Source organism: Carcharhinus amblyrhynchos, unplaced genomic scaffold, assembly GCF_965287045.1.
Source record: "Carcharhinus amblyrhynchos unplaced genomic scaffold, sCarAmb.v2.hapA scaffold_92, whole genome shotgun sequence".
Lineage (NCBI taxonomy): Eukaryota > Metazoa > Chordata > Chondrichthyes > Carcharhiniformes > Carcharhinidae > Carcharhinus > Carcharhinus amblyrhynchos.
The window spans coordinates 788852-816476 of NW_027649832.1; the positions used below are offsets into that span (position 1 = coordinate 788852).

General features: G+C 44.0%; 3 protein-coding genes across 3 annotated transcripts; all 3 read left to right on the forward strand.

Annotated features, from left to right (window-relative positions):
- Positions 1-2495: 2495 nt before the first annotated feature.
- LOC145338084 (tubulin alpha chain-like) lies at positions 2496-6043 on the forward strand. The gene is made up of 5 exons (XM_080182866.1): positions 2496-2516; positions 2889-3111; positions 3220-3368; positions 4044-4724; positions 5747-6043. The coding sequence occupies exons 1-5, from the start codon at positions 2514-2516 to the stop codon at positions 6041-6043; spliced, it is 1353 nt and encodes a 450-aa protein (XP_080038992.1). The 5' UTR covers positions 2496-2513.
- A 4982-nt stretch (positions 6044-11025) lies between these two features.
- LOC145338078 (tubulin alpha-1A chain-like) lies at positions 11026-13081 on the forward strand. The gene is made up of 3 exons (XM_080182860.1): positions 11026-11158; positions 11267-11415; positions 12614-13081. Exons 1-3 carry the CDS (start codon positions 11041-11043, stop codon positions 13079-13081), a joined length of 735 nt encoding a protein of 244 aa, XP_080038986.1. The 5' UTR covers positions 11026-11040.
- Positions 13082-21302: 8221 nt separating this feature from the next.
- On the forward strand, positions 21303-26439 carry LOC145338083 (tubulin alpha chain-like). The gene is made up of 5 exons (XM_080182865.1): positions 21303-21323; positions 21695-21917; positions 22026-22174; positions 24968-25648; positions 26143-26439. The coding sequence occupies exons 1-5, from the start codon at positions 21321-21323 to the stop codon at positions 26437-26439; spliced, it is 1353 nt and encodes a 450-aa protein (XP_080038991.1). The 5' UTR covers positions 21303-21320.
- The last annotated feature ends 1186 nt before the right edge of the window (positions 26440-27625 follow it).

The following is a 27625-nucleotide window of genomic DNA, read 5'->3' on the forward strand; positions in this document are numbered from 1 at the left end:
TGTCCGGGGTGCGTGGGGTCCTTAATTACGCTGACTGCTTTGCTGAGGCAGTGGGGAGTGTAGACAGAGTCAATGGATGGGAGGCTGGTTCCAAGATGGGAACTGGTCGAGAAAGACTTGATGTGGGGTGGCGGATGTATATGTGAACGTTGCTTTTGACAGATGTGGATATCAGCGTGGGAATATTATCTCTGTGTTCTTAGAATGAGGGGCTGGTAGGTGGCAATGAGACAGTTGAGTTTTATGGGGTAACTAACACATACAATCCATTGGGTTTGGGTTGGGGCTGGGTGGATGAGAAACTGGACGGTGAGTGTGTGATTCATGGAGGACTGAAGGGGAGGATAAAGGAGTGATTGGGGCTTCAATAATTTGCACCTGGAAGCCGTACGTCTGAAAGATTCACCGTGACACACCAGCACAGGTAGGTGGAGATCTGATGCCAAATGGACAAGAAGTTATGTTTCAGCTGTTGGACATTTGACAGATGGAACTGATACACTGGATCCAACAGAGATTTCTCATGGACAGAATGAGGCAAGTGGTGTCCTGAGCGAATGGCACTTTGACAGCGAACAAACCATGAAGATAAAATAAAACTTTGTCTGATAGACGAAGTTCTGATGGAAGGAAATCTCGGAGGTGAGTGTCGGTTACATGTGAGTAAGTAATCAAATTCTTAGTGGTTTGGCAGGGTGGGGCTGGTCTGCTGATTTTTTTGAATGGTGAGATGTGTGGGAAGAAAGGTGCAGTGCTGGCGTGTGGAGTGTGTGCAGTTAACGATTTCTAACACATTCACAGTGATAGGAAGCTGATAACTGGGCCTAACTGACAGACTCTGGCAGAAGGATCTAGATAGGCTGGGCGAATGGGCCAGGAATTGGCAAATGGAATTTAATGTTGGCAAGTGCGAGGTGGTCCACCTTTGGTAGGAATAATGGTAGGAAGGACTATTACTTACGTGGCGAAAAACTGCAGCAGGCGATGGTGCAGAGGGACCTCGGGGTCCTTGTGCATGAGTCGCAAAAACCCAGCCTGCAGGTCCAGCAGGTGGTCAGGAAGGCGAATGGGATGCTGGCCTTCATAGCGAGCGGGATTGAATATAAAAGTAGGGAGGTCTTGCTGCGGCTGTATAGGGCATTGGTGAGGCTGCAGCTGGAGTACTGTGTGCAGTTTTGGTTGCCGCGCTTACGCAAGGATATTTTGGCCTTGGAGGGAGTGCAGAGGCTGATACCAGAGTTGAGGGGGTTGAGCTAAGAGGAGAGGCTGAATAAACTAGGTTTGTACTCGTTAGTGTTTAGAAGAATGAGGGGGGATCTCTTTGAGACATATAAGATGATGAATGGGATAGATAGGATAGAGGTGGAGAGACTCTTCCTGCTCAGAAAGGACAGTAGGGCTCGGGGGCACAGCCTCAAGATAAAGGGCGGGGGGGGATGCAGTTTAGAACGGAGTTGAGGAGGAACTTCTTCACTCAAAGGGTGGTGAATCTCTGGACTTCTCTGCCAGTTGAAGTGGTGGAGGCTGTCTCACTAAATATTTTTAAGACACGGGTTGATGGGTTTTTGATAAGCGAGGGGATTAAGGGTTATGGGGAGAGGGTGGGAATGTGGAACTGAGCCACGACAGATCAGCCATGATCTTATTGAATGGCACGGCAGGCTCGAAGGGCTAGATGGCCTACTCCTGCTCCTAGTTCTTATGTTCTTAGTTGGGTCTTGATAAATGAGCGTCTGCTGGAAGGTAGTAGATGGTTAGTGTCTAATATAATCGGATTAATAGGATATTGCAGTATGACGGATGTGGGCAGCAGTCAGCATTTAGAGGGGATTTAGGCAGAGGGTAATGTGTTGCATAGGTCTGAGGTGACTGATACTATGGTAATTGCGATCTGCGTGGATGGTCAACCAGGATTTGACAGATACAACCTGACAGATGTTGATCTGGATGGGGAAAGGGGTGCGGGAAAGTGAGTGAATGTCAGATGGATTGCGCTCCATTAAATTGTGCCTGCTGCGTGGGTTCTGATGTATTCTGATTTGACTGATTGCAAATTTAAGAAATAGTTTTCTGGTACTAGCTGGTCAAATGATCTGATGGATGATTGCTAGATATATCAGGGACAGACAGGGCCTATTCAGAGGAAGGTTTTGAAATGGTTTTAACTCGGGTCTGATTATTGGGACTTTGATAAATGGGTCTCATGAGGAGGTCTGAATGAAAGGTTCTGTCTGTCTCTTTGGGATTGGAGACCAATAGAGGAAGCTCTGGTTGTCTAATGCCCCTCCCCGAATCAATTGCGACCATGAAATAGTCCCTCCCATTACACACAGCAACGAATCAGAGCCTTGAACCAACGTTCCATTTTGTGTTGACGTTTCCCGAAGCAACCGGATCACTTTGTTCTCAGGAACCAATCAGAGATTGTGTTGGCTCCGTAGAACTGGGTATAAATAGCGCGAGCGGGAAACTCCGCAACTCATTGGCAGGAGCTGTGAGAATAGAAGGACATCATGGTAAGGGAGTATTGAGTCATGGCGAATGGAATGTGTCCCATAGGCAAGCAGTGCTCACTCGGGAGATGGGATCTAGAGGGACAGGAGTCACGGTCACTGGGACAGGGATGGCTGTGTCTGTGATTCCGGTGCTGCAGAAATGCTGGGATATCACAGAGTGGATTTACAGAGATTGGCACTTCCCAGGATCTGGTGGATCTCCCTGGACAGAGGATCCCAATAGAATGGAAAATCCATGGGGAGTAGCTGGAATTCAGCAGAAAGAGGAAGGGAATGTTTACCCTCATTCCCCCTTCTCCATCTATCATCACACTGAATGTGAACTGTAAAACTCTCAATCCTGTATAATAATTATCTCTGTCCCCTCTTTAGCGCGAGTGTCTCTCAATCCACATTGGCCAGGCCGGTGTTCAGATCGGTAACGCTTGCTGGGAGCTGTATTGTCTGGAACATGGGATCCAGCCGGATGGACAGATGCCCAGTGACAAGACCATCGGAGGTGGTGATGACTCCTTCAACACCTTCTTTAGTGAGACAGGGGCTGGTAAACACGTTCCCCGAGCCGTGTTTATAGATCTGGAGCCAACTGTGATTGGTAAGAGGAGAGATTGTTGCTGGGTTGGTCAGTCAGGGATCTGATTGAAATATTTCCTTCAGTCTCTGAGTTCTTGTTGGTCAAATCTCTGTTCCCTGTCTCCCCCAGATGAGGTCCGTACTGGCACCTACCGACAGCTCTTTCACCCCGAGCAGCTCATCACCGGCAAGGAGGATGCGGCTAATAACTACGCACGGGGCCACTGCTCTGTGGGCAAGGAGATTGTGGACCTGGTCTTAGATCGCGTCCGGAAGGTGGTAAGTTCCATCAGCTTAGTGAGAGGGGATATCCCTGCTCTGATTTCCCAGTGAAATGAGTCGGGATGTTTCCTGCTCAGGTGAATTTCAAGCTATGAAATTATCATATTACAAGCCATGATTTTAGAATTACTAACATCACCATGTCTCTACCATCGATACACTCCAAGCTGGTTCACACTGGCTCCTCTGTCTCCTCCCAGGCTTCTTATGCCCCCCAGGCTCTCACAGCACAATCTGTGCAGTGTAAATAGGAACCCTGAGAAGATTTCCTCATGTTAGATTCCTCTGTCCTTTGAGCAGAGAATCCATTTGCTGCTTCCTGTTTAATGGTGGCACGGTAGCACAGTGGTTAGCACTGCTGTTTCATAGCTCCAGGGACCTGGGTTCGATTCCCAGCTTGGGTCTGTGTGGAGTTTGCAAATTCCCCTCGTGTCTGCGTGGGTTTCCTCCCACAGTCTAAACATGTGTGGGTTAGGCCATGTTAAAATTGCCTCTTAGCGTCCTGAAATGTGTAGGTTAGAGGGATTAATGGGTAAAATATGTAGGGATATGAGGGTAGGGAGTGGATGGAATTGTGGTTGGTGTGGACTTGATGGGCCGAATGGCCTCTTTCTGTACTGTAGGATTTCTATTCTAATTCTATTCTGTGTTTCCTATGGTTTTCCCCCACAGGCTGATCTGTGCACAGGACTGCAGGGTTTCCTCATCTTCCACAGTTTTGGGGGTGGCACTGGTTCGGGTTTTACCTCCCTCCTGATGGAGAGACTCTCCGTCGACTACGGCAAGAAATCCAAGCTGGAGTTTTCCGTTTACCCTGCTCCCCAGATTTCCACCGCTGTGGTTGAGCCGTACAACTCCGTGCTGGTCACCCACTGCACCCTGGAGCACTCTGACTGTGCCTTCATGGTGGACAATGAGGCCATTTACGATGTCTGTCGGCGGAACCTTGACATCGAGAGACCAACTTACACCAACCTCAACCGTCTGATTGGACAGGTAGTGTCGTCCATCACGGCCTCACTCCGGTTCGACGGTGCCCTCAACGTGGACCTGACTGAGTTCCAGACCAACCTGGTCCCCTATCCCCGTATTCACTTCCCTCTGGTAACCTTCTCCCCACTGATATCAGCTGAGAAAGCTTACCATGAACAGCTCTCGGTGTCGGAGATCACCAACGCATGCTTTGAACCAGCTAATCAGATGGTGAAGTGTGACCCCCACCAGGGCAAGTACATGGCGTGCTGCATGCTGTACCGAGGAGACGTGGTGCCCAAGGATGTCAACGCCGCCATTGCCACCATCAAGACCAAGCGCTCAATTTCGTTTGTTGATTGGTGTCCAACAGGATTCAAGGTAAATGTGGCTTTTGCATTCAACTCACATGATCCGAGGTAATATGGCCAGGATTGTATCAATCTGATAACACATGTCAACAATATTCATCTCATGTTGGTTTACCTTTATTATAGAAAGGATATTATTAAACTAGAAAGAGTGCAGAAAAGATTTTGTAACATGCTACCAGGACCTGATGGTTTGGGTTATAAGGAGAGGCTGGATCTACTAGGATTTTTTTTCTCTGGATTGTAGGAGGCTTCGGGGTGATCTTATCAAGGTCTATAAAATAATGAGGGGCATAGATCAGCTGGAGTGTCAACATATTTTCCAAAGTTAGGGGAGTCAAAAACTGGAGGGCATAGGTTTAAGCTGAGGGGGGAGAAATACAAAAGGGCCCAGCGGGGCAATTTTTTCAGAACGTGGTGAGTATCTGGAATGAGCTGCCAGAAGTAGTAGTAGTAGAGGTGTGGGAGAGTTACATGGGTAAAATAGAAGGATAGGGGCCAAAAGTTGAAGTGGGACTATCTTACTGGTCCAAAAAGGGCAGCATGGACAAATTGGGCCAAAGGGCCTGATTCCATGCTGTAAACCTCTGACTCAAAGATATCCCTGTAAGGAAAGATAATAATGGAATAGACCATCCCCATTGCTTCACAGAAGAGAATACCCTAAAGCGAGGCTTGGTTAACATTCTTCCATTTGTTAACTCTAGAATTCCATTTAGAATGTTCCTGGGAGGATCCTGCCTTGAAAAAGACAAGGCTTTCTACCAATCAATATCTGTGCAAAATTACATTGATAATGATTTGATTTAATTTTGAATGCAGTTTCATTGCACAGTGATAGTCCATCAGAAACTGATGCCTCTTTCTGGTTGAAAGAACACAAGAAATGACCAGATCTCCATGTTTGTAAAGGGAAAGATAGAAACATTCTGATAAATGCAGCGTTCTGAAAAGTGGTGAATGGATAAGAATCTGATGTTGATCTGGATCATAAGAAATTCAAATCAAACAAATTTTGCTTCTCTCCAACAGGTTGGCATCAACTACCAGCCCCCAACGGTGGTACCAGGGGGTGATCTGGCAAAGGTGCAACGGGCCCTCTGTATGCTGAGCAACACCACCTCAATTTCCTTGGCTTGGACTCGCCTGAACCTCAAATTTGATAAGATGTACGCCAAGCGAGCCTTTGTCCACTGGTACGTGGGGGAAGGGCTGGAGGAAGGGGAATTCCAGGATGCACGGGAGGACATGGCCTCACTGGAGAAGGATTATGAAGAAGTGGGCGTGGATTCAGCCTCACTGGACAGAAAGGGCGAAGAGGAAGAATAAGAATTATTCACTTAGAAATTATAGTTAAACTTTAATACGTATTGATATTATAATTGATATTATAATGTTTATTTAAGAAAATAAAGTATTTTAAATGATTTGATCATTGCATATCATTGAAGTTCTTAGATTCAGTCAAGTGATTAACAAGTGTTCTGAAGGAAGAAGTGTGAGGATAGAGGAGGATGTAACCGAAAGGGAAATTCTCAGCAGGTCTGGCAGTGTCTGTAAGGAGAGAAAAGAGCTGACATTCTGAGTCCACGTGACTCTTTGTCAAAGCTAAAAGTGGGAGATATTCATACTGCAGGGTGAGGGAATCAAAGATGACTCATAGCCACAGAGACGAGGGGAAAGTCTGCTAATGGCAGCTCAAGATGTTGGGGGAGATGGGGACTGGGTGGGAAAAATGTAAAATGGAAACAATGGGGGATTAAAATAGGGAGGAAGAGATCCTAGGGTTGTGGCGGGGGAGGGGGGGGGCTGGTGGGGAGATGAAAAATGAAGAAAGACTAAGTAGTAAAAGAGTGCAATTCAAAATGAAAACAGATCGAGGTGGAGTAGAGCTAATCATCTGAAGTTGTTGAATTTGATGTTGAGACCAGAAGGCTGTAAAATGCCTCACCAGAAGATGAGATGCTGTTCCTCCAGTTTGCATTGAGCTTCACTGGAACATTGCAGCAGGCCAAGGACAGACATGTGGAGCGTGGGAGCTGGATCATTTGTTTAAAATGGCAAGCAACCGGAAGGTCAGTGTCCTGTTGCATACTGACCAGAGGTGCTCAGCAAAACGATCACACAGTCTACAGTTGGGCTCTACGATATAGAGGAGACCACACTGGGAGTGAGAAATGTAATACACCAAATTGAAAGAGATGCAAGTGTAACGCTATTTCACTTGGAATGAATGTTCTGGACCTTGGATGGTGAGCGTCGAAAAAGGTAAAGGGGCAGGTGTTACACCTTCTGCAATCGCGTGGAAAGGTGCTATTGGTGACGGGAGAGGTGTTGTGTACAGTAGAGGAGTGGGCTAGGTCATCCCAGAGGGAACAGCCTCTGTGGGATGCTGAGAGAGGGAGTGAAGGGAAAATGTGTTTACTGGTGGCATCATGTTGGAGCTGGCAAAAATGGCAGAGAACTATGCTTTGTATATGAAGGCTGGTCGGGTGAAATGTGAGAACAAAAGGGACACTATCCTTGTTCTGGGAGAAAGGGGATGGGGTGAGGGTTGAGGCATAGGAGATGGACCGCACACTGTTGAGGGCTCTGTCAACAACTGTGGGTGGGAAGCTATGGTTGAGGAAGAATGAACACATTAGAGGCATCACTTTGGAAAGTGGCCCCATCAAAACAAATGTGAAGGAGCTGAGACAAAGGGATGGAGTCCTTACAGGATGTGGGGTGTGAAGAGCTGTGGTCCAGATTGCTGTCGGAGTCAGAGGGCTTGAAATGAATATTGCTAGACAGTCTATTGCCGAAATGGTGGAGGGTCACTGGGCACAGGAAGTTGGTGAATGAAATGAAATTCCATCAAGTTGCCCTCTCTGCAATCTGTGAGGCAATGCCTTGTGCTATAAGTGGATCGAATGGGACGGATTGCTTTTGGTCTAATTTTGCTACCTCTAATTGGATTTCCAGGTGAGAACAAAACTGTGGTTTGATGTATCTAATTATTGCAGGTCGGGTTATTAGTCATCAGGTTAACAGGGTATCTTAAATATAGGTCAATGAGATTATTTTCTGGATGTGGATCTGATTGTATTATAAATATTAAATTGACCAGAGACACTGAGGTTTACAGCATTGAAACAGACCCTTCACTTGTCCATGCCGCCCAGTTTTTACAATAAAGCTAGTACTATTTGCTCATGTTTGGTCCATATGCCGCTATACCAATCTTATCCACATAACTGTCTAAATATTTTTTAAAAGACAACATTGTACTCACCTCTATGACTACCTCTGGCAGCTTGTTCCAGACACTCACCACCATTTGAAAAACTGCCCCTCTGGACCCTTTTGTAGCTCTTCCCCTCACCTTAAAGCTATGCCCTCTAGTTTTAAGAAAACTGCCGTTAAGAAAAGATGTTGACTATCTACCTGATCAATGTCCCTCCTTGTTTTATGGACCTCTATATGATCACCCCTCAGCCCAAAGAAAGAGTCCCAATATAACCAGCCTCTTGTTATAACTCAATCCATCAAATCCTGGAAGCATCCGAATGAATCTTTTCTGCACTCCTGGTTTAGTAATATCCTTTCGATAATAAGTTGACCAGAACGTTACACAATATTCCAACTGTGAACTTACCATTGTCTTGTACAACTGCATCAAGACATCCCAAATCCAGTATCCAATACTCTGACCAAGCATGCTGAATGCCTTCTTCACCCCCTGTCCACCCAAGACTCCACCTTCAAAGAACTATGGACTTGTACCCCTAGATCTCTTTGTTCTATAACTCTCCTCAACACCCTCTCATTAACTGAGTAAGTCCTGCCCTGGTTCGATCTACCAAATGGACCACCTCACATTTATCTAAATTAAACTCTATCTGCCGTTCATCAGCCCACTGGCCCAACTGATCAAGATCCCATTGCAATCCTAGATAACCCTCTCCACTGTGCCACCAATCTTCATGTCACCTGCAAACATACTAATCATGCCTCCTAAAATTCCAGTCCAAATCATTAATATAAATGTTAACACTGGACCCAGCACCGATCCCTGAGGCACACCGCTGGTGTTAAATTTAGTTTGTAGTTTAGTCATGGCACCAGTGAAATGACAGATATAGGCTGTGCTGAAATCTGGGTCACAGCCTGTCACATGACTTGCCCTTAACGTCACACTGAAAACTCACAAAAGAGAATAACACATGGCCTGTAAGCCAGTGATGCGAGATGTCAAAGTTAAATATGTGCTGATGTGCAACCAGCCACCTTCCTCCTAATTAAAACTATTAGGTATGTTCCAAAATGTCAATGCCCTAGTGTGAAAACGTATAAAAGCAAGTGTTAAAACATTCAATCGTATGTATTCAATTAAGGTAGCTAAACGGGTGATGTTTAAATAAAATTCTTTATTTCACATTATGTAACCATCTTTAATTTTGCAAGTTTCGAATTAAGTTCTGTAATTGGCTTTTGTAGCTCTTCCGTTATTTTGAATTTTAATAAAGGTTAGTTGTTCTTGTTACATGTAGCGCCACATTTATGTTCTAACAAAAAAATTAGTTGCAATTTCCATACACCGTGCAATTTTTATCACTTTGTAGGTACTGTAAAGCAATCTATATGTTACATTACATTGAATGAAGCACCGACAGACAGAACCAAACCATACAATGTCGAAACAGTCCTCTCGGCAAATCACATTGATAAGTGTCTGTTTTAATGAAGTTCCACAGGACACACTGATGACTGTAGATCAATGAGATATGTGGATAGATGAATTCCGTGTTCCGAGACATCAAAGCCATTCTTATTTATATTCAATGTGGAAAATACATACACAGCCTTGTTAGCTTCTGAAACGATTTTTATGGTTAGAAGAAGTTTTAGAAGCTAAGTAACTAATTAATCTGAACCATAGCGAGAAATAAGTTCGACCGTCCAGTGGCAAGAACAAAGCATAGTCACAGATAGAAATTTGACTGAATACCAATTAAATGCAATCTGATGCGATGAGCTCAAGATATCAATCATTCCAGCATATTATCCCTGTCCTGAAAAAGTATGCCAGGATCTAATCATAAATCATACCTTCACCTCAACAAGAAGCTACAGAAATAAACTCGTAATTTCAGGGCTAGTTAAGGGGTCATGGGAAATGACATCAACAGGTGACAGTCACCCTCGGGAAACTAATCACAGGATGATCAGGAACCCCCTAAATGAAATAAGAATTAGTCTCGCCACAATTAGGCGAACCACAATGCAATAACATCATTAATAACACTGCGGCTTGTGAAATGGACAGAGTTAACAAGAACGACCTTTCGCTGAGCAAGTTGAGCATTAATTGACCACGTCCAGAGGGAAACAAAAGAGATGGGGAGAGATCAGAGAGCGAGTTTCAAATTGACTCAAGGCTGAACCGGAATGCAAGAGCCAGAGAGACTCTACTCGGCTCCCGCCTTCTCTTTGATAAGTATTAATCTAAAAGGCATTAAAGATTTTCTGAGATACTTCACCATGCTTCTTCCCTTTGATTATATGTTTAGTGTCTTGTACCAGCACAATAAGATCAGCTCGTTATCTTGTCTCTTGGAATGGAAGTTTCAAATCATTAATTTAGTCCATCTGTCTATGTAGTTGGCCTCAGTTTCAAAATCACTTTCTCGGTTCCTAATTCGCCCATTTATTGTCAGATTTTATTCAGCGAACCCCAATAAACACACTCTAATTTGCGTTTATCCACTTTGCTTCCTAACAATCATTGAAAGCTAATGAAAAGGTGTCTTTAAATACACAAGGTTAAAGGATCTTGCTGTTGCGGGAACAATCCACAAAAGGAAAATAAGAATTTTGCAACACTAACCATCACAAATTTGAACATTATTAAAACACTGGGGAGTGGTCTAATTGGGGTTGGGTCTGAGTGTGGGCTGTTGGATTGCTGGCGTTTGATTTAGAGAGGTCACAACGCCCATGGCTGCTGTGTTTATCGATCTCAATTGTCCAAATTGATTTGGAAATCCAACACAGCCCCCAGAACCTAGGGGATGTGGAATTTCTGTTAAATTCGAGTGGAATCGCCCATTACAGAGAATCATTAGGGAAAAGATGGGACCAACAGATTAACACAAATGTAAGATTTCTCCATCCATCAGCATTTTGAATGGTCCACGTATGACTCTTCTTCCCGTGTGAATAATGATATTTCACTCTTCCTTAGTGTGTGTCTCTCAATCCACATTGGCCAGGCCGGTGTTCAGATCGGTAACGCTTGCTGGGAGCTGTATTGTCTGGAACATGGGATCCAGCCGGATGGACAGATGCCCAGTGACAAGACCATCGGAGGTGGTGATGACTCCTTCAACACCTTCAATGAGACAGGGGCTGGTAAACACGTTCCCCGAGCTGTGTTTATAGATCTGGAGCCCACTGTGATTGGTAAGAGGAGAGCTTGTTGCTGGGTTGGTCAGTCAGGGATCTGATTGAAATATTTCCTTCAGTCTCTGAGTTCTTGTTGGTCAAATCTCTGTTCCCTGTCTCCCCCAGATGAGGTCCGTACCGGCACCTACCGACAGCTCTTTCACCCCGAGCAGCTCATCACCGGCAAGGAGGATGCGGCTAATAACTACGCACGGGGCCACTGCTCCGTGGACAAGGAGATTGTGCACCTGGTCTTAGATCGTGTCCGGAAGGTGGTAAGTTTTTTTCACTCGAATATTCTGCATTTCTGTCTCATGTTCTTACTCATACGCTGTTGAATGGAGTGGAAATGATTCCCATCATCCGGAGAATGAGGAGTAAACCTTACGCCCACAGAGATCACAGGTTCAAATCTCTCTGCCTCTACACAGCAGCTCCCACTGTCTACACCCTCTAGCGCCTTCCATCCCTGCTTTTCCATTCTGTTTAGCAAGATGTAGCTACATCCGTGAGAGCAGTTCTGTGAGAATTAAATTCCCCTCCCTGTGGAGTCACATGTCGGCCAAACCAGGTAAGGATGGCAGATTTCCATCCCTAAAGGACATTACTGAAACTGATGGGATTTCCAATTCCAGATACTTCACTGAAATTAGATTCCACTATTTGCACTTGGATTTGAAAGCGTGTCCCAAGAGCCTGGCTCTGAATTACTGGTCCAGTAGCACTACCATCAGAACACAATCGCTCCATTAGTTAATATGATCTTCTATCCTGCTGGATCCTCCAGTATTTAGAATTCATTTCCATTTTCTAAAGAGACCAAAGCTTTTGATTTGATTTGACTTATTATTGTCACCTTTATTAGTATGCAGTGAAAAGTAATATTTATTGCATGCTATAAAGACAGCGTATAAAGTACATAGAGAAGGAAAAGAGAGAGTGCAGAATGTATTGTTACAGTCATAGCTAGGGTGTAGAGAAAGATCAACTTAATACAAAGTTGTTCCATTCAAAACCCTGGCAGCATGGAAAGATCTACTCTTGAATCGGTTGGTACATGACCTCAGACTTTTGTATCTCCTTCCCAATGGAAGGAAGCATGTCCCAGTGGCATTGGGTTCTTAATTATACTGGCTGCTTTTCCAAGGCAGTGGCAAGTGTCGACGGAGTCAACAGGTGGGATGTTGGTTGCGTGATGGACTGGGCTGCATTGACAACACTTTCTACTTCCATTTGGAGGGGTCTGTGAACATCTATTGGGAATTTGTTGTTCCTGGAAAAGTTGGGTTCTATATATTTTCTCTGCAAATTTCAATCCATATCACAGCCCCAAACTGTCCAATCCCAACATGTCGCTGCCATAGGCAGCACTGGCAGTTCCTTCCTATTCAGACTTTATATCCAAATGCTTGTGGAGAGATTCCATTCCCTGCTTCCTGTTTAATGTGTTTTCTGTATGTTTTTCCCCCACAGGCTGATCTGTGCACAGGACTGCAGGGTTTCCACATCTTCCACAGTTTTGGGGGTGGCACTGGTTCGGGTTTTACCTCCCTCCTGATGGAGAGACTCTCTGTCGATTATGGCAAGAAATCCAAGCTGGAGTTTTCCATTTGCCCTGCTCCCCAGATTTCCACCGCAGTGGTTGAGCCATACAACTCCGTGCTGGTCACCCACTGCACCCTGGAGCACTCTGACTGTTCCTTCATGGTGGACAATGAGGCCATTTACGATGTCTGTCGGCGTAACCTTGACATCAAGAGGCCAACTTACACCAACCTCAACCGTCTGATTGGACAGGTAGTGTCGTTCATCACGGCCTCACTCCAGTTTGACAGTGCCCTCAACGTGGATCTGACTGAGTTCCAGACCAACCTCATTCCCTATTCCCACATTCAGTTCCCTCTGGCAACTTTTACCCTCCTTATCATTGAAGAGAATTGATTCAACAGTTGGTGGGTGGGTGGTGGGGGGTGAGGGGAGAGATGTTATGGGTGCATAATATTGTTGGAGTGTAATAACTCCATGGAGGTGAAGGTCCTGTTGCCAAAGGTTCCTTTATTTACAAGACATAATATGTAACAGAATGCTCTCTGTGTCCTCCTTGTGTGCTCCCTGTTTCAGCAGGCAGAGCGACCCACACACCTGCTTTAAATAGGAAACATGAGACTCTCTGGGCCATCAATTGGGTCTTAATCAGGGAGTTCCTACTCCAGGAGGCCAACCTTATTTGCCTGACTGGAGTCATCATAGAGCAAATGTGCAGTAAATGATAATGAGAAGGATCATCCCTTAGCTGTTGTTGACCAGATGAAACAAGAGATCTTGGGGCTCAGACCGATGCTGAGGGCACCCAGGGCAACTGACTCCAACACTAACTATTCTGCTGTATCTGGCCTGCCTATGGGACAAAGCATACCGTGGTTTCTAGGATATTACCTGTGAGGTATGTTTCCGTGATTTCAGCTAAGTCTTATAGATTCCCATCTGGAAAGTTTATGCTTGTACTGAGACTTTGACAAATTGGACATGTTGTACCTGTGAAGGATCAGGACTCATGTCCTTGGGGACATCCTTGGGGGAATATTTCTGAGAGTGTTAATGGAGGACTTGAAACAAAACGACAGTGTGATAGGAACCTATACAATTACTCAGAGGGAGAAATTAAGGACAAGAACATAAAGAGGATAAGAAGACTGATAGGCAGAGAAATCGACATCCGGAATCATATTGGGCCACAATAAAAAAGTGGGAATGGCATAAGTAATGTAAAAAAAGACAAACCTTAAGACTTTGCACCTTAATGTAGGGGGCATTGATGATAAAGTGGATTAATTAATTGTATAAATAGATTCAAAGGGATACGATAATCAGTATTACAGAGACATGCAGGGTGACAACGGATGAGAAATAACATCCAGAATATTCAGCGTGTAGGAAGTACCAACAAAAAGTCGGTGGGATTGCATTGGTGGTTAAGGAGGAAGTTAATGCAATAAGGAGGGAAAATATCTCTGATGATATGAACTATGTATGTGTAGAGCTAAGAAACCCTAATGGGAAAAAAGTTCAAAGTGGTTATGTGTGAACAAGGATAATCTAACTGTGGGTGACTATAATCCGCATATAGATTGGGGAAAGCAAATTAGTCAGAAAGCCATAGAAGGGGAATTCCTGCAGTGAGTACAGGATGGATTCCTGGTCCAATATGTTAACAAACCCACTAGATAACCTGCCATCCTTGACTGGGTATTACCTAAAGAGAAGGTACTATTTGAATTTTGTTGTGCTTGCCAATTTGGGGATGTGTGACCATAATATGACAGAAAAGATGGAGAATGAAGTAATTAAAACTGAAGCTAGGGTCATGACTCTTAACAATGGCAACTGCAATGGTATGACCCACGAGCTGGCTTTGATAGATTGAGAAAAGTTACTTATGGGTGACAGTGTATTGGCAATGGCAACCACTCGAAGAGGAAATGTGCGGATGGCAAAAATCCTTTGTAACTGTCTATCACAAAAGTAAAAAGAGGTCGCAAAACCATGGCTGGCCAAGGAAATTAGACGTATTATTAGATCCAAGGAATAGGCATACAAATTGGTCAGAAAAAAACAGATCTGATGATTGGGAGCTCTTTAGATTTCAGCAAACGATGACAATAGATTGATTAAGAATGGGGAAAAAAATTAAGTTTGCGGGAATCTTAAAATCTGTCTCAAAATTGTTGAATGTGCGTGAACATAAAAAGATTGAAGACAAATAAAGGCTCCATGTATTCAGGAACAGGACAACAAACAAAATTGCTGATTAACAAATACACATTCAGCTCTGCCTTCACAAACTAGGACACAAATAAAATGGAAATGTTGGGCAATGTAGACTAAATGAGATTGAGGAGCTGAAGGAAATTAGTATTAATATAGAAATTGTATTGAGGAAATGGGTGGGATTGAAGGCCTTTAACTCCCAGGGAGTCTAATAATCCAGACTTCAGAGTACTTTGAGGAGTGATCCTAGAAATAGTGGAAGCATTGTTGGCCATCCTCCAAGATTATGTAGACTCAGCAACAACTTAAACAGATTGGAGTGAAGCGACTGTAATTCCATTACTTTCACAAGGGAGGTCGAGAGAACAAGCAATTACTGACTAGTCATCCTCACATCGATAGTGGGGAGACTTATCAAGTCCATTATCATTGATTTTATGGCAGTGTATTTGGAAACTGTGGTAGAATCAGATTCAGCATGGATTCACCAAAGTGAAATCACACTTGACAAACCAACTGGAGTTCTTGGAGTATGCAACTAGAATCATGGAATCAAAGAATTCCTACAGCTTACAGCCAGGCCATTCAGTCCATCACGCTTGCACCAACAATAGTACCACTCAGGCCCTATCCCTGTAATCCCACATACTTATCCTAGAAATCCCCTGACAATAAGCGTCAAATTAGCATGATCAATCAACCTAACCCGCACATCTTTAGTGTGTGGGGTGTAACCACAGCACGCAGAGGAAACTCATGCAGGCATGGAGAGAACACACAAAATCCCCACAGTCACCTGAGGCCAAAATTGAACGTGGGTCCCTGGCACTGTGAGGCAGCAGTGCTAAACACTGCCACTGTGCTGATACTGGAGTTGTTCAGGGGAGCCAGTGGATGTGGTTTAATTGGACTTTCAGAATGCTTTCGACAAAGTCCCACTTAAGAGTTTAGCATGTAAAATTAAACCACATAAGACTGGATGTGTACTGAGATAGACATAATATTGGCTGGTATTCCAGAGACAAAGATTAGGAATAAATGGGTTTAGTTCCGAAAGGCAGGCAGTGACTGGAGTGGCACTGAACAGCTAGGGCCCCAGCTAGTGTCTCTTTTTGATCAATGATTTAGATCAGGGAATAAAATGTGATATTTCCACATTTGCATCTGACACAAAGCTGTTTGAGTGTGAACTGTGGGGAAGGAGCAGATATGTTTGTGTGATTTGGGCAATTTAATAAGTAGCAGAAGCATGGCAGTTTCAGAAAAATGTGGATCAATGTGAGGATATCCACTTTGGTAGCAAAAATGGAAAGGCAGATTTTTATTTGAATGATTCTAGATTAAAAGAGAGGAATTTGCAACAAGACCTGATGTCCTCATACACCCATTGCTGAAGGGACGCATGCAGGTGCAGCTGGTAGTTAAGAAAGCAACTGGTGTGTTGACATTCATAGAGAGGATTTAAGTACAAGAGTAGGGATAACTAGCTGCAATTATACACAGCCTTGTTGGGGTCATACCTGGAATATTGTGTACAGTGTTGATCTCCTTATATGAATAAGGGTGCTCTTTCGCCTAAGGGAGTGAATGTTTACCAACTTAATTATTGAGATAGCAGGACTGATGTCTGAAGAGAGATTGAATCGATTAGGATTAAACTTTCTGCAGTTCAGAAAAACGACGATGAAATCTCATTGAATTTGATATGTTTCTATCAGGAGTGCACAGGGCAGATGCAAGAAGTAAGTTTCCCATTGTGGAGGTGTCCAGAACCAGGGGTCATAGTCTAAAGATGTTGCTTCAACCACTTAAGACTGAAATACCGAGAAAGTTCTTCGCCAAGAATGATAAGCCTGTACAATTGGATGCCACAGGAAATAGCTGAAGCCAGAAACAATGATGTTTTCAAGAAACAGTTAGATACATTCTAGGGATGAAGGTGTTGAGAAGGATATGGGGAGAAGTTGGGTTGGGATTGGGCTATTAAATTCCAATATCAGACGTGATCATAGTGAATGGGGAAGCAGCCTCGAAAGGCAGAATGTCAGACTTCGGTTCCCATTTGCTATGTTTCTAAGCGTATATAAATTGTAATTCAACTGTCTAATCTCTTCTGAAATAAGTGAATTTGATAGATGGGATCTCTCTCATCTGTAGCTTTGATTTGATTTATTATGTATTAGCGCATAGTGAAAAGTATTGTTTCTTGCACGCTATGCAGACAAAGCATACCGTTTATAGAGAAGGAAAGGAGAGAGTGCAGAATGTAGTGTTACAGTCATAGCTGGGGTGTAGAGAAAGATCAATTGAATGCAAGTTAGGTCCATTCATAACCATAAGTCGGAAATACAGAGTTTAAACATGGTATTTGATAAGATGGAACTGATGGATGGTATTTCAATATTTGTTTGTCAAGTAGATGGCCGTCTAAAGGCCGAGTATGTGCTGTACGTGTAGCAGAATGATGGGATCTGATAGTTGAGTAGAACAAGGGTTATGCTCTGACAAATGGGCTTCCACTTGACTGGCCCTTTCCCACAGGGACTCTGACCAGTCAGGATCTGATGGATGAGGTCATGATTGTTGTAGAGTAGCATTGTAGTTCATGTAAATCTTACAAAAATAGTCATAAGATATGTGAGCTGATAGATACTGCCTAATGAATTATGACTGTGTTTTATTGATGGGATTCCAATAAATGAGTGAATGATGTGTGAAGATCCGATAACAGGGGAGTGTCTGCTAAAAGGGGATCTGATAGATTGTTTCCGGTAAATGTTGCTTTGAGTTGAGAGGTTTCTCTTTCAGAGTTGGGAATCTGTCAATTGTGACTTTGTTGGAAATTGATGCTAATGTGATGCCCATTTGGTCGATAGAGCTGGTTAATGAAACTCTGACAGTTTCGCCCCTGACTGTTAAGGCATTCTGGTGTAGAAGATGAGTGTCTGTTTATCAGGGGAAGCAAGTCAGGTGGTGCCTGATAGATGGGGAATCATAAATCGAAGCCTGAAGCAAATTAATATTATCCATCATAATAAGCGTAAATGATGTCTGAGGGATTGTTTTCTGGTAAGTGGAGAAAGTATGGTTCGATCTTAACTGAAATAAGTGAATTTGGTAGATGGGATCTCTCCAATCTGTAACTTTGATTTGATTTATTATTGTCACATGTATTAGTATGCAGTGAAAAGTATTGTTTCTTGCCCTCCATGCAGACAAAGCATACCATTCATAGAGAAGGAGAGAGTGCAGAATGTATTGTTACAGTCATAGCTAGGGTGTAGAGAAAGATCAACTTAATGCAGGGTAGGTCCATTCAAATGGACCAAACAACAGCAGGGAAGAAGCTGTTCTTGAATCGGTTGGTACGTGAAATCAGGCTTTTGCATCTTTTTCCCGACAGAAGAAGGTGGAAGAAAGAATGTCCAGGGTGCGTGGGGTCCTTAATTACGCTGACTGCTTTGCCGAGGCAGTGGGGAGTGTAGACAGAGTCAATGGATGGGAGGCTGGTTCCAAGATGGGAACTGGTCGAGAAAGACTTGATGTGGGGTGGCGGATGTATATGTGAACCTTGCTTTTGACAGATGTGGATATCAGCGTGGGAATCTTATCTCTGTGTTCTTAGAATGAGGGGCTGGTAGGTGGCAATGAGACAGTTGAGTTCTATGGGGTAACTAACACGTACAATCCATTGGGTTTGGGTTGGGGCTGGGTGGATGAGAAACTGGACGGTGAGTGTGTGATTCATGGAGGACTGAAGGGGAGGATAAAGGAGTGATTGGGGCTTCAATAATTTGCGCCTGGAAGCCGTATGTCTGAAAGATTCACCGTGACACACCAAGAACAGGTAGGTGGAGATCTGATGCCAAAGGGACAAGAAGTTATGTTTCAGCTGTTGGACATTTGACAGATGGAACTGATACACTGGATCCAACAGAGATTTCTCATGGACAGAATGAGACAAGTGGTGTCCTGAGCAAATGGCACTTTGACAGCGAACAAACCATGAAGATAAAATAAAACTTTGTCTGATAGCCGAAGTTCTGATGGAAGGAAATCTCGGAGGTGAGTGTCAGTTACATGTGAGTAAGTAATCAGAAATTCTTAGTGGTTTGGCAGGGTGGGGCTGGTCTGCTGATTTTTTTTTTTGAATGGTGAGATGTGTGGGAAGAAAGGTGCAGTGCTGGCGTGTGGAGTGTGTGCAGTTAACGATTTCTAACACATTCACAGTGATAGGAAGCTGATAACTGGACCTAACTGACAGACTCTGGCAGAAGGATCTAGATAGGCTGGGTGAATGGGCCAGGAACTGGCAAATGGAATTTAATGTTGGCAAGTGCGAGGTGGTCCACCTTTGGTAGGAATAATGGTAGGAAGGACTATTACTTACATGGTGAAAAACTGCAGCAGGCGACGGTGCAGAGGGACCTCGGGGTCCTTGTGCATGAGTTGCAAAAACCCAGCCTGCAGGTCCAGCAGGTGGTCAGGAAGGCGAATGGGATGCTGGCCTTCATACCAAGGGGGATTGAATATAAAAGTAGGGAGGTCTTGCTGGGGCTGTATAGGGCATTGGTGAGGCCACAGCTGGAGTACTGTGTGCAGTTTTGGTTGCCGCGCTTACGCAAGGATATTTTGGGAATGAGGGGAGATCTCATTGAGACATATAAGATGATGAATGGGATGGATAAGATAGAGGTGGAGAGACTCTTCCTGCTCAAAGGACAGTAGGGCTCGGGGGCACAGCCTCAAGATAAAGTGGGGGGGGGGCGCGGTTTAGAACAGAGTTGAGGAGGAACTTCTTCACTCAAAGGGTGGTGAATCTCTGGAATTCTCTGCCAGTTGAAGTGGTGGAGGCTGCCTCACTAAATATTTTTAAGACGCAGGTTGATGGGTTTTTGATAAGCGAGGGGATTAAGGGTTATGGGGAGAGGGTGGGAATGTGGAACTGAGCCACGACAGATCAGCCATGATCTTATTGAATGGCGGGGCAGGCTCGAAGGGCTGGATGGCCTACTCCTGCTCCTAGTTCTTATGTTCTTATGTTCTTAGTTGGGTCTTGATAAATGAGCGTCTGCTGGAAGGTAGTAGATGGTTAGTGTCTAATATAATCGGATTAATAGGATATTGCAGTATGACGGATGTGGGCAGCAGTCAGCATTTAGAGGGGATTTAGGCAGAGGGTAATGTGTTGCATAGGTCTGAGGTGACTGATACTATGGTAATTGCGATCTGCGTGGATGGTCAACCAGGATTTGACAGATACAACCTGACAGATGTTGATCTGGATGGGGAAAGGGGTGCGGGAAAGTGAGTAAATGTCAGATGGATTGCGCTCCATTAAATTGTGCCTGTTGCGTGGGTTCTGATGGATTCTGATTGGATTGATTGCAAATTTAAGAAATAGTTTTCTGGTATTAACTGGTCAAATGATCTGATGGATGATTGCTGGATATATCAGGGACATGATGTGGGTATGCCGGCGTTGGACTGGCGTAAACACAGTAAAAAGTCTGACAACACCAGGTTTTAGTCCAACCTATTTATTTGATAATATACTCACTAGCTTTCGGGGTTACCCCCTTCGTCAGGTGAATGGAGAGTTCTGGCCTCAGACAGAGCATATAAAGCACAGACAGTTTAGAGATTACTGATTAAAATGCGAATCCTTACACCTAACCTGCTGTTCAAGACCTGAAGTGGCTGATAATGTGAGTGGAAGGAGCACTGATCACAGTTTGTGAACTGTTTGTTTGTGAACAGTTTGTGATCACAGTTTGTGAACTGTGATCAGTGCTCCTTCCACTCACATTATCAGCCACTTCAGGTCTTGAACAGCAGGTTAGGTGTAAGGATTCGCATTTTAATCAGTAATCTCTAAACTGTCTGTGCTTTATATGCTCTGTCTGAGGCCAGAACTCTCCATTCACCTGACGAAGGGGGTAACCCCGAAAGCTAGTGAGTATATTATCAAATAAATAGGTTGGACTAAAACCTGGTGTTGTCAGACTTTTTACTATATCAGGGACAGACAGGGCCTATTCAGAGGAAGGTTTTGAAATGGTTTTAACTCGGGTCTGATTATTGGGACTTTGATAAATGGGTCTCATGAGGTCTGAATGAAAGGTTCTGTCTGTCTCTTTGGGATTGGAGACTAATAGAGGAAGCTCTGGTTGTCTAATGCCCCTCCCCTAATCAATTGTGACCATGAAATAGTCCCTCCCATTACACACAGCAACGAATCAGAGCCTTGAACCAACGTTCCATTTTGTGTTGACGTTTCCCGAAGCAACCGGATCCCTTTGTTCTCAGGGACCAATCAGAGATCGTGTTGGCTCCGTAGAACTGGGTATAAATAGCGCGAGCGGGAAACTCCGCAACTCATTGGCAGGAGCTGTGAGAATAGAAGGACATCATGGTAAGGGAGCATTGAGTCATGGCGAATGGAATGTGTCCCATAGGCAAGCAGTGCTCACTCGGGAGATGGGATCTGGAGGGACAGGAGTCACGGTCACTGGGACAGGGATGACTCTGTCTGTGATTCCGGTGCTGCAGAAATCCCGGGATATCACAGAGTGGACTCAGAGCTTGGGACTTTCCAGGATCTGGTGGATCTCCCTGGACAGAGGATCCCAATAGAATAGAAAATCCATGGGGAGTAGCTGGAATTCGGATAGAGGAAGGGAATGTTTAATATCCCTCATTCCCCCTTCTCCATCTATCATCATACTGAATGTGAACTGTAAAACTCTCAATCCTGTATAATAATTATCTCTGTCCCCTCTTTAGCGCGAGTGTCTCTCAATCCACATTGGCCAGGCCGGTGTTCAGATCGGTAACGCTTGCTGGGAGCTGTATTGTCTGGAACATGGGATCCAGCCGGATGGACAGATGCCCAGTGACAAGACCATCGGAGGTGGTGATGACTCCTTCAACACCTTCTTCAATGAGACAGGGGCTGGTAAACACGTTCCCCGAGCTGTGTTTATAGATCTGGAGCCAACTGTGATTGGTAAGAGAAGAGATTGTTGCTGGGTTGGTCAGTCAGGGATCTGATTGAAATATTTCCTTCAGTCTCTGAGTTCTTGTTGGTCAAATCTCTGTTCCCTGTCTCCCCCAGATGAAGTCCGTACCGGCACCTACCGACAGCTCTTTCACCCCGAGCAGCTCATCACCGGCAAGGAGGATGCGGCTAATAACTACGCACGGGGCCACTGCTCTGTGGGCAAGGAGATTGTGGACCTGGTCTTAGATCGTGTCCGGAAGGTGGTAAGTTCCATCAGCTTAGTGAGAAGGGATATCCCTGCTCTGAAATTAATCGGGATGTTTCCTGGGTATGAGGTTCCGGTAAATAAGTCAACCCCGTGGCTGGCACGTGTCGATAAATTGCTCTGTTTCCTATCCTTTCCCTAACCCTCCTGATTTAAACCCAGTGCGTTCATTTACAGGCTCCAATATACCTTCTCTAGTGCGAACACCTTGTGTTGTTTCAAACCTGTGACTACAAACTTTGCAAAATTCCCAAGAAAGTACCTGGCCTATTGTAAAATTCTGTTTAAAAAATCACCCTGCATTGCTGTGCAATGTGAAATGTCCGGGGTCCTGCTCCCACTTCCCACTGACAACTTGGATTCATTTGAACTAAGATTTATGGAGTTAATTTGTTTGCAATAACCTCCATTCGCAAGTCACACCAGTTTCGAGAAACTTAACCAAGTGGCAGGAAAGGACATTTTAAAAGGTGAATTCAGAAATTAAATTAACCATTAAATGGTAACAAAGATTAAAAAAAAACAAATTGTTAATTAACAGTAAGGGAAGGCCATTGAATAGACCATTGAATAGAGTTCTCACCACACTTCGCCAAAGCTGGACATGTAGTGACCGCTCTGAAAACTTGAATGAAACAAACCAACACATTTTCAAAAACTTTCTGTAAACATTACAACTCCCTCTACTTCCTTTACCTCAATGCGTCTCTCAACATGTTTGAAGTGGGGAATTCTGTTTTCGGTGGCCAGATTAATTTAAAAATACTGAAAAGTAAATGAAACTCAGATTTAAAGCATAATAACATTTATTTCCAAAACTAGTTTTGTTACAAAATATGCAAACAATACAAAGAACAAAAGACAGACATTAGACAAATACAATACTTTGGCCGAATGGTGATGCGATAGCACCTCCGTTTCCTCCGCAGATCTCCACTTTCCTACCAAAAACTTGAACAAGTATACGATTTGGTTATCTTATACAGCCCAGCAATTAACTTAACATGATCTCACTTAACATTTAACTTGTCAATCTATTCATGACGATAAATTCTCAAATCGAATTATAATCTGACACTTTAAATTTGTCATTTCTCAGTTCAACTATCGGGACTCCGAAATAAAAAATGGTTCCCTTGTTGCTTAGCAATAGAAAACTATACTTTTAACTTATTCAGCATTTTGCAAGAAGGTTAGAACCTGTTTCTGCTGGATGTGGACCCATACACCTGGCAGTATTCGCCTTGATCTCGAATAGAAATGTATATGATTTTTTTTCTCTTAAACAATGGATGGTTTCATACTGTACCAGGTTCAAATTGCATTGTACATGAGTTTCATGTTTTTTAGTCAATTCTCTGATGTAAGAAAACCTTGGGATACAGTGAGTTACTGACAAAGTTAACAATTAACATTTAATAACGTCTATTGCCCTCATTAGCTTTGCGTTTTATTTTTCAAGAAAATTAGATTAAAATATTAGCTGCTTAGATCCCATAATTACGATTAAATTCTCCTCCTTCAAGGTCTCTCAGACTCGGTGTTGATTCCATTCCCTCTCTTCAAATGCTGCCAGCCTTTTTATTTTATTTCTTTTTAGATCTCTGTACCAAAAATGGCTTCTGGAAACATGTTTATTATGTCATAAATTGTTGAATCCCCACCTTCCATAATTGTTGCAAAATAACAATTAGTCTATAACATGTCAATAAGAGCTAACATTTTGATTCATAGAAACTAGAAGCAGAAGTAGGCTGTTTGGCCCATCGAGCCTGATCTGCCATTCATTTTCATCCTGGCTGATCACTGAATTCCAACATCCTGATTTCCACACCTCCCCCCCCCCCTCCCCAATATCCCTTGATCCCTTTAACCCCTAGAGCTATATCCAATTTCTTCTTGAAATTGGGCAATGTTTTGGCCTCCACTACATTTGGTGGAAGTGAATTCCACACATTCACCACCCTCTGGGTGAAGAAATTTTTCCTCACCTCAGTTCTAATAGGTTTACTCCTTATCCTCAAACTATGACCCCTAGTTTTGGACTCCTCCACCATTGGACATTTCTTTCTGAATCTACCCTGTAATTTTATCAGTTTTGAGATTCCCTCACTCTTAACTCCAGGGAATATAATTCTAACCAATTTAGTCTCTCATATGACAGACCTGCCATCCCCGGAATCCACCTGGAGACCTTTTGCTGTACTTCCACTATAGCAAGGACATCCTCCCTCCAATCAGGACACCAAAACTGCACAGTGTTCCACAATAGTAAAGCTTATTGGGCACAGCATCTAAGCTATAAGAAAACTTGTTCTCAAACTATATCTCATTATGTCCCTTAGTGTGGAAAGTAAGAAAGCTACTTGTTTATTTAAACATTTGTTTGCCAGCCTTTCGAACATTTCTTTTTTAATAAATTAATACTTTAGTAGTCTCTCAATTAAAGCTCTATAATTAAAATCTAGATGGTTTCCAATAGCACTTTTTTATTCAAATAGTTTCTATCATTTTAGCACAAATATTGAAACTCCACCTATACCTTCAAACTACAATGGTCACACTACAGCCAATGATTTCGAAATTACTAATGTCTCTAATATTGACACACTCTAAATTGGTTCGTCTTGTCCCCTCAGTCTCCTCCATTGTCCATTATTGTGGTGCACCCACTGCACACTATATGAACAGAAATCCTGAGAAGATTCCCTCATGTTTGATTCCTCTGTCCTTTTAACATAGATTCCATTTGCTACTTCCTGTTTAATGTGTTGTGTCTTTTCCCCCACAGGCTGATCTGTGCACAGGACTGCAGGGTTTCCTCATCTTCCACAGTTTTGGGGGTGGCACTGGCTCGGGTTTTACCTCCCTCCTGATGGAGAGACTCTCCGTCGACTATGGCAAAAAAGCCAAGCTGGAGTTTTCCGTTTACCCTGCTCCCCAGATTTCCACCGCGGTGGTTGAGCCATATAATGCTGTGCTCGTCACCCACTGCACCCTGGAGCACTCTGACTGTGCCTTCATGGTGGACAATGAGGCCATTTACGATATCTGTCGGCGTAACCTTGACATCGAGAGGCCAACTTACACCAACCTCAACCGTCTGATTGCACAGGTAGTGTCGTCCATCACGGCCTCACTCCGGTTCGACGGTGCCCTAAACGTGGACCTGACTGAGTTCCAGACTAACCTGGTCCCCTATCCCCGCATTCACTTCCCTCTGGTGACCTTCTCCCCCCTGATATCAGCTGAGAAAGCTTTCCATGAACAACTCTCGGTGTCGGAGATCACCAACGCCTGCTTTGAACCAGCCAACCAGATGGTGAAGTGTGACCCCCGCCAGGGCAAGTACATGGCGTGCTGCATGCTGTACCGAGGAGATGTGGTGCCCAAGGATGTCAACGCCGCCATTGCCACCATCAAGACTAAGCGTTCAATCTCATTTGTTGATTGGTGTCCGACTGGGTTCAAGGTAAATGTGTGGCTTTTGTGACCGGTCCATGTGGTCCAGGGAAACATGGATTGTGCCAATGTTTAGCTCACTTCAATTGAAAGATGGTTTTCCTTCCAGGAACAGTAATTGTACAAATTATTCCCATCCCTGTGCTAATGAGAATCTCTCTCAGGGGGGTTTGAAAGGGCCATTCTCCCAGGTTTGACCCTTGATTTTAATCTAGAATGCAAGATCCTCCAGGAACATTGAAACAGGCAAAAGGTTTCCTGACAGTCCATGTCAGTGTGCAGTTAAACTCAGTTTGTTTCCTTTTCAATGCAGTTTTATTGCATAGTAATATTCCATTAGGAACTCAACATTTAACCTGGGGAAATGAGTAGATGTCTGTTTGTACAGTGAAAAACAGGAAATTTTTGATAAAACCAGCCTTCTGAGATGAGATGGGCATTCAAGAATCCCCATTTTCTTCTGCATCCTAATTTAAATCGAACAAATTTGCTTCTCTCCAACAGGTTGGCATCAACTACCAGCCCCCGACGGTGGTACCAGGTGGTGATCTGGCAAAGGTGCAACGGGCCCTCTGTATGCTGAGCAACACCACCTCAATTTCCTTGGCTTGGACCCGCCTGAACCTCAAATTTGATAAGATGTACGCCAAGCGAGCCTTTGTCCACTGGTACGTGGGGGAAGGGCTGGAGGAAGGGGAATTCCAGGATGCACGGGAGGACATGGCCTCACTGGAGAAGGATTATGAAGAAGTGGGCGTGGATTCAGCCTCACTGGACAGAAAGGGCGAAGAGGAAGAATAAGAATGATTGATTAATTTTGAAATTTATAACAGTTATAACTTTAGTTTGTAATGCTATTATAATATTTATTTAATAAAATAAATTATTTTAAATGATTTTGGAACTGTGTATCATTGAAAGTTTGTATCAGAATTGGGAAGAATTTGAAGATAGAATAGGATCCACCGCATGGAGTTTGATGGACTTTGATTTACTGTTGGTGTCAGACCAAGTGTTTTGTAGTTTTCCTGCTTTATTTTGATTGATTATTACAGAATGTCAGTGTGATTGGTTATAACAGCATTTATTGTCCATCCCGAATTGCTCTACAGGAAGTCATTATGAGCTGCCACTTTGAGCCATTGTAAAGTTAAAGTTCATTAGGCAGTAGTAGGTTTACAGACAGCAGTGAAATCACTGAAATTCCCCTTGTTGCCAGAGTCCGGCACCTGTTCAGGTCAAAGCACCTAACCAGCGACTTTTCAAACTGTCGGAGGAAACCCATACAGACATGGGGAGAACGTGCAGCCTCCACACAGTGACCCAAGCCAGGAATCAAATCTGGGGTCCCTTGCACTGTGAAACAGAAGTGCCAGACTTGGGTGTGTCCTGGAGAGGAACTAATCAAGAAAGGGCATTTTCCTGGGAAGCACATGGTATTTTACTGTTTTGAAAACTGGAGAGTCTATTCCTCCAAAATTGTGCTTTCTCAGTAATATACAGTATGTGGGTGTCACTCACGAGACTAGTACTTACTGCCCACCCAAAATTGCCCTTGAGAAGGTACTGGTGAGCTTTCTTCTGCAACAACCCTTGGGGGGTATTGATAGACAGAGTGATCTGGCATACATGTCCACCAACCATTGAAAGTGGCAACACAGGTGGATAAGGTATCAAGAAAGCTTACGGCATGCTTACCTTAATCGTTTGGGACATTGAATATCAAAAATATATTAATTTTTGGTTCTCGCTTCGAGAGAAGGAAGCCATTCACCCTATTTGAGTCTGCACAAACTCTTCAAAAGAGCACTCTACCGAGGCCCCCACCCCTCCCCACTTCCCCCCCAGCCACCCTCCCCCCCGCCCCCACTTTCCCCCTCCCCAGTCCCCACTTCCACCACCGCCCGTTCCCCCCTTGTCCCTCCTTCCCTCCTTCCCTTTCCCCCCTCCTTCCCTTTCCCCCCTCCTTCCCTTTCCCCCCTCCTTC

Coding starts and splice junctions, on each gene's coding strand:
- LOC145338084 (XM_080182866.1), top strand. Junction 3,112..3,219: donor TCTGGAGCCAACTGTGATTG/GTAAGAGGAGAG, acceptor TGTCTCCCCCAG/ATGAGGTCCGTACTGGCACC. Junction 3,369..4,043: donor TAGATCGCGTCCGGAAGGTG/GTAAGTTCCATC, acceptor TTTCCCCCACAG/GCTGATCTGTGCACAGGACT.
- LOC145338078 (XM_080182860.1), top strand. CDS start 11,041: ATGCCCAGTGACAAGACCATCGGAGGTGGTGATGACTCCTTCAACACC. Junction 11,159..11,266: donor TCTGGAGCCCACTGTGATTG/GTAAGAGGAGAG, acceptor TGTCTCCCCCAG/ATGAGGTCCGTACCGGCACC. Junction 11,416..12,613: donor TAGATCGTGTCCGGAAGGTG/GTAAGTTTTTTT, acceptor TTTCCCCCACAG/GCTGATCTGTGCACAGGACT.
- LOC145338083 (XM_080182865.1), top strand. Junction 22,175..24,967: donor TAGATCGTGTCCGGAAGGTG/GTAAGTTCCATC, acceptor TTTCCCCCACAG/GCTGATCTGTGCACAGGACT. Junction 25,649..26,142: donor GGTGTCCGACTGGGTTCAAG/GTAAATGTGTGG, acceptor TCTCTCCAACAG/GTTGGCATCAACTACCAGCC.